The sequence below is a fragment of the Sander lucioperca genome, chromosome 18 (genome assembly GCF_008315115.2).
Source record: "Sander lucioperca isolate FBNREF2018 chromosome 18, SLUC_FBN_1.2, whole genome shotgun sequence".
In the NCBI taxonomy this organism is placed as follows: Eukaryota; Metazoa; Chordata; class Actinopteri; order Perciformes; family Percidae; genus Sander; species Sander lucioperca.
Window position 1 is genome coordinate 26,918,598 of NC_050190.1, and position 10,000 is coordinate 26,928,597.

The 10,000-nt window shown below is 43.9% G+C and overlaps 1 protein-coding gene and 1 long non-coding RNA gene across 3 annotated transcripts in view; one reads left to right on the forward strand and one right to left on the reverse strand.

The window, feature by feature from the left end:
* Positions 1 to 6,539, forward strand: part of LOC116053581 — a 17,286-nt gene extending 10,747 nt beyond the window's left edge. The window contains exons 2-3 of the long non-coding RNA XR_004105881.1: positions 3,213 to 3,219; positions 6,526 to 6,539. This is a non-coding gene — a long non-coding RNA (uncharacterized LOC116053581). The remainder of the gene's footprint in view (positions 1 to 3,212; positions 3,220 to 6,525) is intronic.
* Positions 1 to 10,000, reverse strand: part of tyro3 (TYRO3 protein tyrosine kinase) — a 32,392-nt gene that overhangs the window by 1,205 nt on the left and 21,187 nt on the right. For both annotated transcript variants that reach the window (XM_031304654.2, XM_035994404.1), the window contains exons 10-18: positions 9,546 to 9,669; positions 9,072 to 9,166; positions 6,516 to 6,611; positions 5,880 to 5,960; positions 4,831 to 4,923; positions 4,236 to 4,357; positions 3,034 to 3,143; positions 1,668 to 1,827; positions 1,285 to 1,421 (exon numbers count right to left, since the gene is read on the reverse strand). In XM_031304654.2, coding sequence (XP_031160514.2) covers positions 1,285 to 1,421; positions 1,668 to 1,827; positions 3,034 to 3,143; positions 4,236 to 4,357; positions 4,831 to 4,923; positions 5,880 to 5,960; positions 6,516 to 6,611; positions 9,072 to 9,166; positions 9,546 to 9,669 — 1,018 coding nt within the window. The remainder of the gene's footprint in view (positions 1 to 1,284; positions 1,422 to 1,667; positions 1,828 to 3,033; positions 3,144 to 4,235; positions 4,358 to 4,830; positions 4,924 to 5,879; positions 5,961 to 6,515; positions 6,612 to 9,071; positions 9,167 to 9,545; positions 9,670 to 10,000) is intronic.

A 10,000-nucleotide genomic window follows, 5' to 3' on the forward strand; every position in this document is an offset into this window, starting at 1 on the left:
AGAGAGAGAGACAGGGAGAGAGAGAGAGACAGAGAGAGAGAGAGAGAGAGAGAGAGAGAGAGAGAGAGAGAGAGAGAGAGACAGAGAGAGAGAGACAGAGAGAGAGAGAGAGAGACAGAGAGAGAGAGAGACAGAGAGAGAGAGAGAGACAGAGAGAGAGAGAGAGAGAGACAGAGAGAGAGAGAGAGAGACAGGAGAGAGAGAGAGAGAGACAGAGAGAGAGAGACAGAGAGAGAGAGAGAGAGAGAGATAGAGACAGGAGAGAGAGAGAGAGACAGAGAGAGAGAGAGAGAGAGAGAGCAGAGAGATAGAGACAGAGAGAGAGAGATAGAGACAGAGAGAGAGACAGATAGAGAGAGAGAGACAGGATAGAGAGAGAGAGAGAGAGACAGATAGAGAGAGACAGAGAGAAGATAGAGAGACAGATAGAGAGAGAGAGAGACATGAGAGAGAGAGAGACAGAGAGAAGAGAGAGAGAGACAGAGAGAGAGAGATAGAGAGACAGAGAGAGAAGATAGAGACAGAGAGAGAGTAGAGACGAGAGAGAGACAGAGAGTACAGATAGAGAGACAGAGATAGAGATAGAGAGATACATGTATAGATGATATAGATACGATTATAGTAGACAGAGAGAGCTAGAGAGATATAGTACAGAGATAGATAGCAGATATATAGACAGGGTAGAGAGATATAGAGAGATACAGATAGATAGATAGATACATAGAGATCATACTATATAGAGACATAGTAAGATAGAGCTGATCGATATGAGTAGATCTACTCTCTAGCTATCTATATAATCCATATGACTAGCTCTACATATAGATGATACACAGTATAGAGATATAGAGCATGATATATATAGCTATTATAGACGAGATATAGACCATATAGATGATATACATATGCTATATACTGATAGATATAGACATATAGCGTATATATGATAGATCTTCTATATAGTATATCTGCTCACTATCAGAGCTATATCGACATAGAGATAGACGAGAGAGAGAGACTTCAAAAAGACCCTCTGAGCTGCAGAGTAAACGGTGGAGTTTAAAAAGTCCTCACGACTTCTTTTAAAACAGTTTTAGGTTAGTTGAGTCAGGACGATAACGTCAAACAGACGCTTCAGGGATCCTGATCCTGCTTGGATTTAGAAAGTCAAAATAAAAAGCTCCTTTTGATCATTATTCAATATAAGATCAAAGTCGTAACACCCCTGCACAGCGAGTATATATATATATATATATATATAATGTAAATGTGTTAAAGACTCACATGTCGTCTCTGCAGTCCGGAGGTTTCTTCAGTCGCTCTCCTTTGATCAGAAACTCGTAGATCTCAGAGTTCTCCACGCCGGGGTACGGAGTCTGACCACGAGTCATAATCTCCCACATCGTCACGCCAAACGCCCACTGAGACACACACACACACACACAGACATACACACACACACACACACACACACAGAGAGACAGACAGACACACACACACACATACATACACAACACAGACACGCACACACACAAAATTGTGGATCAGTGTTTCCCAAAGGTGATGTCCTCAAATGTCTTGTTAACAAACTAGAAAATATTCACACATAAGCTCTGTGTGTGTGTGTGTGCGTGCGTGCGTGTGTCTGTGTGTGTGTGCGTCAGTACCACGTCGCTCTGCGTGGTGTACACGTTGTCGGCGAGACTCTCCAGAGCGATCCACTTGACCGGAAGTTTGGAGACGGATCCCTGACGGTAGTAATCTCCGCTGTAGATCTTCTTAGAGAGGCCGAAGTCTGCCACACACACTGTCATGCTCTCATTCAGCCTGACACACACACACACACACACACACACACACACAATACACACGCGCACACACAAAGACACACACATACACACAGAGACAGACACACACGCACACAATACAGACACACACATACACACACACACGTAAATAAAAGCAAAGGCCAAAATAGAAATACACCAATCATTGAGTGTAGACTGTAAACTGCTTCCTTTCCTTTTTTCATCCTGGACTCCTATGTCTCCGTGTGTGTGTGTGTGTGTGTGTGTGTGTGTGTGTGTGTGTGTGTGTGTGTGTGTGTGTGTGTGTGTGTGTGTGTGTGTGTGTGTGTGTGTGTGTGTGTGTGTGTGTGTCTCTCTCTGATGGAACAACAACCTCTGAAACTGGTCCAGTATTAAACCAGAACCAAGCTGTAATGTAACCCTACAGGACTAATGTTCAGCAGCAGTTAGAGTCACTAAAAGTTCTGTTGTTGCTGCTGACAGACTCAGATTATTATTCTAAGTGTCTGACAACATTATGGGATGGATCCCTACAGAGATAGACCTTTAAAACCTCACTAAGACCTTTCTGTTTAACCAGAAACAGCTCTGAATTCACTAGCACTAAACCCACCAGACTCCATTTAAAGAAACAATACTTTTAGCGTGTATAGAGCCAGCATATTTTCTCATGTAAATCAGTAAACTATGTGTTTATTTCAACCAAAACCAGAGTTGTGATGGTTGGAAAAGTGGAAAGACGCCCGAAAACGGCGTTTCATAGTTTTATTTTGTTTCAGTCGACTTTGAATGAAGTGTGTTTAATGATGCTTAAATTACAGTTTGTTTACATGGAGTCTGGTGGGTTTAGCGAATGCAATTTCACGGATGTTTTTATGTTTAAAAAAAGGATCTTACTCTTTAACAGAAAGGTCGACTTCCATAGAAATCCTTTCATAATGTTGTCAGACACTTAGACAGACAAACTGGACCAATGTCAAAGATTGTTGTTCCCATCAGTCACTTAGACACAAAAACATAGGGTTAAAAAAAACAAACAGTAGTCACCCTTTAATTACATTATGTGGAATAAAACAGAAGTGCGGCCTTTCTCCAGGTCTGTTTTGGAGGATATCTGGGATTATTTAAAAAAATACAAACATTTCTGTAAATGAGGAGGCGTGGCCTGAGAGTGTTTTTGTATGTGATGTGTGTGATGATTGTGCGAGCTGATTGGTGGACTGACATGCAGTTTCGGGCAGCGAGGTCTCTGTGGATGATGCTCCGGCTGCTCAGGTACTCCATCCCCCGAGAGATGTCCAACATGAACTGCAGAAGAGTCTGCAGCGACAAGTCCTGATGGGAGAAGACAAAGAGACAAGGACACGGTCAGAATCCAGAAATCTCCATCGCCAAACCCACCAGACTCCATGTAAATAATCAGGACTTTAGTGTGTATAGAGCCAGCATATTTCCACCAGACTCCATGTAAATAATCAGGACTTTAGTGTGTATAGAGCCAGCATATTTCCACCAGACTCCATGTAAATAATCAGGACTTTAGTGTGTATAGAGCCAGCATATTTCCACCAGACTCCATGTAAATAATCAGGACTTTAGTGTGTATAGAGCCAGCATATCTCCACATGTAAATGGGTGAATTAAGGGTTTATTTCACCCAAACCAGAGTGGTGATTGTTGGAACAGTGGAAAGATGAACCAAGACGGCTTTTGATAGTTTTATTTAGTTTCTGTCCACTTTGAATGAAGTGTGTTTTACCATGATAAAAGTCCTGATTATTTACATGGAGTCTGGTGTAGTTTGGTGATGGTGATTTCGGGGCTGTTCCATGTTAAACTAAAAGGATCTTCCTCTTTAACTAAAAGGTCTATCTCTGTAGGGATCCATCCCATAATATTGTCAGACACTTAGAATAATAATCTGAGTCTGTCAGCAGCAGCAGCAACATTTGCTCAAATTTGACCCATTTTCAAAAAGTCAGAAATTTGGGTTTATTTCAACCAAGTTTTCAAAAAAAATAACGTGGATTGTTCCCTACGACACTAATCACACATTTGCTTCAATTTCATGGCATTTGAATGTTTTTTTTTTAATAAAGGAACGTTGAAAAAAAGTTACCAAAATGTCGGGAAAAACACACAAAAACATCGAAAGGTGCAGAAAAAACGTTGGGAAAACGTGACCCAAACATCGGTGGAAAGTGTCCAAAAAGACGTCCAAAACGTTGAAAAAACAGTTAAAATTTTGACCCCGAAAAAACAAAAAGTTGCCTCACGGTCGAAGACAATACCAGGGTTAAGAAAATCAAATAAATAAATGTTTGCAGATGTTAAAATTGAGCAGGAAGTGTTTAATTAACGGCGATATAATGAGATGAGGTCAGCAGTACAAACGGGGAGGAAGTGATGTCACTGAAATGGTCTTACAAACGGCTGTTCTCCGAGGCGCGACAGCAGCAGGAAGGTGTGCAGATCGCCGTGCTTCATGAACGGGAGAATGACCATCGGGACCGGCAGCCGCAGGCCCCGCCGCCGGTGGAGACTCACTCCTATTGGACGGGAACAAATGTCAGTCAGAGACCTGTGTGTGTGTGTGTGTGTGTGTTAACGTGTGTGTGTGTGTGTGTGTGTGTTAATGTGTGTGTGTGTGTGTGTGTGTGTGTGTGTGTGTGTGTGTGTTAGCGTGCGTGTGTGTGTGTTAGCGTGTGTGTGTGTGTGTGTGTGTGTGTGTGTAAGCGTGCATGTGTGTTAGCGTGTGTGTGTGTGTGTGTTAGCGTGTGTGTGTGTTAGCGTGTGTGCGTGTGTGTGTTAGCGTGTGTGTGTGTTAGTGTGCATGCGTGTGTGTGTTAGCGTGTGTGTGTGTAGTTTTTTTTTTTTAAAGATATTGATTCCTAGATTTATTCATTTATGTTCGTTATGACGAAAGTTCTTCAGTGTGTGTGTTAACATGTGTGTGTGTGTGTGTGTGTGTTAGCGTGCGTGTGCGTGTGTGTGTGTGTGTGTGTGTGTGTGTGTGTGTTACCAATGAGCTGGATGACGTTGGGATGGTGAAAATCCTTCATGTAGGCCGCCTCCTTCAGACAATGCTCGATGTCACCGGAGGAAGTGATGTCAGCTGGACACACACACACACACACACACACACACACACACACACACACACACACAGTTACTTTACAACCACAGTTTGTGTTACTCTGAGTTCACGAAGTGCAATCCAGAACCCACCAGACTCCATGTAAATAATCAGTACTTTTATCATAGTAAAACACACTTCATTCAAAGTGGACAGAAACTAAATAAAACTACCAAAAGCCGTCTTGGTTCATCTTTCCACTGTTCCAACAATCTCCACTCTGGTTTGGTTGAAATAAACCCTTAATTCACCCATTTACATGTGGAGATATGCTGGCTCTATACACGCTAAAAGTCCTGATTATTTACATGGAGTCTGGTGGAAATATGCTGGCTCTATACACACTAAAAGTCCTGATTATTTACATGGAGTCTGGTGGAAATATGCTGGCTCTATACACACTAAAAGTCCTGATTATTTACATGGAGTCTGGTGGAAATATGCTGGCTCTATACACACTAAAAGTCCTGATTATTTACATGGAGTCTGGTGGAAATATGCTGGCTCTATACACACTAAAAGTCCTGATTATTTACATGGAGTCTGGTGGAGATATGCTGGCTCTATACACGCTAAAAGTCCCGATTATTTACATGGAGTCTGGTGGGTTTGGTGATGGTGATTTCGGGGCTGTTTCATGTTAAACTAAAAGCATCTTTTACTCTTCCCATCAGTCACTTAGACACCAATGCGTGGGAACAGGTTGAAAAATACCAAAATGACCCTTTAAATTAAACACCTTTAGGAGCTTCAGCCCAAACTGCATCTCCTGAACACTCCAAACATCTGATGACAGTTTATGATTTAGATTTTTAGCGTAAGCGAGCACATTTTGGATTTCTTTCTTCTGTGGTTTTTTTTTATTTTCTACGTCATCTTGTCCTTGGTCTCGCTGAGAAGAACAAACACCAAAGAAGAAGAACCGTCAGACTCACTTTTCAGCACTTTGACGGCGACCTTCTGGACGGACCCGTCCTCTGCCTTCAGGAAGGCCTCGCGCACCGAGCCAAACTCTCCTGCACACACACACACACACACACACACACACACACACACACACAAAGAGACACAAAGAGACACACACACACAAAGAGACACACACACACACACAGGATATCTGTCAATCAAATTAATTAATAATCTGCAGATTAATTGTCTGTCTTTACTGCAGCAAAAATGTCAAAACATTTGCAGCTGACATTCAGTGTTTACTGTCGCGTTAGCGTTTGTTTTGTACACACACACACACACTCTCCCTCTGTGTGTGTGTGTGTGTGTGTGTGTGTGTGTGTGTGTGTGTGTGTCTCCCTCTGTGTGTGTGTGTGTCTCCCCCTCTGTGTGTGTGTGTGTGTGTGTGTGTCTCCCTCTGTGTGTGTGTGTGTGTCTCCCTCTGTGTGTGTGTGTGTGTCTCCCCCTCTGTGTGTGTGTGTGTGTGTGTGTCTCCCTCTGTGTGTGTGTGTGTGTGTGTGTGTGTGTGTCTCCCTGTGTGTGTGTGTGTGTGTGTGTGTGTCTCCCTCTGTGTTTGTGTGTGTGTGTGTGTGTGTGTGTGTGTGTGTGTGTAGATGCGTTACCTTTTCCCAGCATGTGTCCCAGTGTGAGCAGCCTCTCTGGGATCAGGACGTCCTGCAGCTTGTTCCTCAGCTCATCGTTTATACCCAGACTGTCCACTGGACGGACACACACACACACACACACACACACACACACACACACACACACACACACAGACACACAGAAACACAGACACACACACACACACACACACACACACACAGGTGTGAGGTGGAGTGTTTCTGCTTCACGCATCAATCAGATTCAGAGTTCCAGGAAGTCAGACGGGAGATCTGATTGGCTGAGAGGCAGCAGGTAAATACAGGTGGCAGTGTTTCCTGTAAACAGACGGCTGAAGGACCTTCGGGGGCTGTTATAATGTTTAGGTGTTGAATCAAAGGAACTAAAAGACTTTTCTCAGATCTGATGATTGTAGTCAGACTTCTTTAGCGTTACGTTTTCTGAGTGTAACCGGCAATTTCCACTGGATGCGTAACGGCTGTGGAACGTCTCCGGAGTCATTAGGTTTCCATTAAAGTCAGTGTGTGTATTTCCACTGACTGCAGAACGTCTGCGCCCCGACTCCCGCTTCTATTGTTGCCGGACGCTGGAGAGCTCCGCAGCAACTCAGCACACGGCAGATAGTGGAGGACAGGAAGTCCAGCACAGAAACAAAATAAACATCTGGTTAATTTTCAAAGTGAAAGTAGTAGTAGTAGACTCTATACTACACACTACACTACTTCAAAACAATAGTTGCAATGTGCAATTTTTGAGCTCATTAAACTATTTTCAAAGAGTGCTATAACAATTTTCCTGGCATTGCTCCCATTATCCTCCGTGACTCGCTCTCTTCCACTTCTCCTGACAACTCTTCTCCAAAACAGCTGTGAGATAACAGAGCTCAGCCCACAGCTTCACTCACTCCAGCAGATAGTATGAAATAAAACCAGGACACGTCATTTCACTGGGTGTAACTACGCTAACTAACCGTGTGTTGTGAACCGCGTGTAGTGATTAAAACAAACAGCTGTGTCTCAAAGACCGGGCAGCAGCAGCCGGACGTTGAGAATCCACCGTGAGCGGTGATGATAGTTCCAGTCACTTCCTCATGGATTCACTTGGTTGAAACAAGAGAAGAAAGCCTCACTGATGTGAAGAACAGGACAGAGAAACATATAGAAATGTTCTCTGCCCGCCGTATGCCAACGCTCCCCGTTGTGTGTGTTTTTTTTGTTGACAAACTCCGACGCGCACACGACGGTGAAATGCCGATTCATCCCTTTAAATGTGAATAAATGACAGTTACCCCCCTCACTATAAGTAAACGCGCTTGGTCGGGACTATTGCCGTCCCTTTTGACGTAGTTATGTTTAGGAAAGGGTCGTGGGTGGGCTTACGGTTCTGTGACACGGGGGAAGAAAGAAAAAAGCGACTATAGCGAGCGTGACCAGCAGGACGTGAACCCCTCTCTCCTGGTGAAAGTCCTGTGTTTGACCCACCCCCCGCCCCAACCAACCTCCTTACATACTACTCTCTAAATCCTCTCTAACTGCTGCTCTCCTCGGTGTGTTACACAAACACGCTGAAAGACGCCTTTTTCGTCGCATCAGACGCTGACAGCCACTGTCCAAACGTCCTTATTTTACGAGTTTGGAGTGAGAACGGGTTGTAAGGAGAGTTAGGGTTGTTAATCGTTGAGTAAAAAGGTAAAGTTACCATTGTTACCGTTGTTGGGATATAAGCTTTATATAAATATACAGTACTGTACAAAAGTTTTAGGCAGGTATGAAAAAATGCTGTACACTAATAATGCTTTCAACAATAGAAGTGTTAATAGTTCCTTTTCATCAATTCACAAAATGCAGTGAATGAACAGAGGAGAAATCTAAATCAAATCAATATTTGGTGTGACCACCCTCTGCCTTCAGGACAGCATCAGTTCTTCTAGGTCCACCTTGTTGTTGAAGGAACTGGGCTGCTAGGTTGTTCCAAACATCTTGGAGAACTAACCACAGATCTTCTGTGGATGGAGGTAGAGGGTGACACGGGAATACGAAAATACTCCCGTCACATCCCGATCACGGGACTGCCCCCCCAAAAAAATCCTGTCCTGCATAATCCTGAGAGAAAGACTCCCTAATCCCGTCCCGCTCCCGTTTGGTTCCCTATGTTGTCTAAAGTTATCACACTCTGTGTGTGTGTGTTTATGTGTATGAATATGTGTGTGTGTGTGTGTGTGTGTGTGTGTGTGTGTGTGTATATACACATACACACACATATATACATATATATATATATATATATACTAGAATTGGTTGCTCATACACCTGACTACAATCCTACAAAATCCCTGATTTTTTATAGGTACCTATAAGAACTGATGCTGGTTGAAAGGGTAGTAACACCAAATATTGATGGGATTTAGATGTTTTTTTTGGTTGCTCACTTTGCATTTTGTAAATTGATAAAAATAAACAATCATTTATATTTTTGAAAGCATTCTTGAGTTTGCATTCTTCAAGACTTTTGCACAGTACTGTATATAAACTTGATATAAATATATATAAACTCACATGTGGAATCCTGCAGCTCAGCACAGTTTCTGTTGAAGGATTGAGCCGCCGTGAAGGAGACGGAGCTCTCTGGACCCTCAGGTTTGAAGACAGAACTGCAGAGAGACAGGCAGACAGACAGACAGGCAGACAGACAGGCAGGTAGGTAGACAGACAGACAGACAGGCAGACAGACATGTAGGCAGACAGACAGACAGGCAGGTAGGTAGGTAGACAGACAGACAGGTAGACACACAGACAGGCAAACAGACAGACAGACACGCAGGCAGACAGGCGGAAAGACAGACAGACATGCAGGCAGGTAGACAGACAGAGCAAGAGAGAGAGACAGATAGAGCAAGAAAGAGAGAGAGAGACAGACAGACAGACAGACAGAGAGAGAGACAGACAGACAGAGCATGTTAGGAGAAACCTTCCCTGCTGCTCTGAGTCTGAACATTTTGGGATGTGTGTGGGTTTGTTGAGGTTTGGTACCCAAACTGCGTCTCCTTCCCGCGGCGCTGAGCGGTGACGGCGAGCAGCAGCGCGACCACGGCGGCCACCAGCAGACCGAGCAGCAGGCCGACCCACATGTGGCTCCGCTGGACCGGGACCTGCACTGAGGGAGCAACACAGCCAATCAGAGGGCTGGAAACAGACTGAGGGAGCAACACAGCCAATCAGAGGGCTGGAAACAGACTGAGGGAGCAACACAGCCAATCAGAGGGCTGGAAACAGGGAGCAACACAGCCAATCAGAGGGCAGGAAACAGACTGAGGGAGCAACACAGCCAATCAGAGGGCAGGAAACTGACCATCAGATACAGTGCCACCGCTAAGTTTTGGTTTTTAAGAAGCGTTTTGAGATGAACGATCTCCGTCCAAACAAGAGTTTTAGCTCCGTAACAGAATAAACATTTTTCTAAAATTCACACTTTTTCTCAAAATATT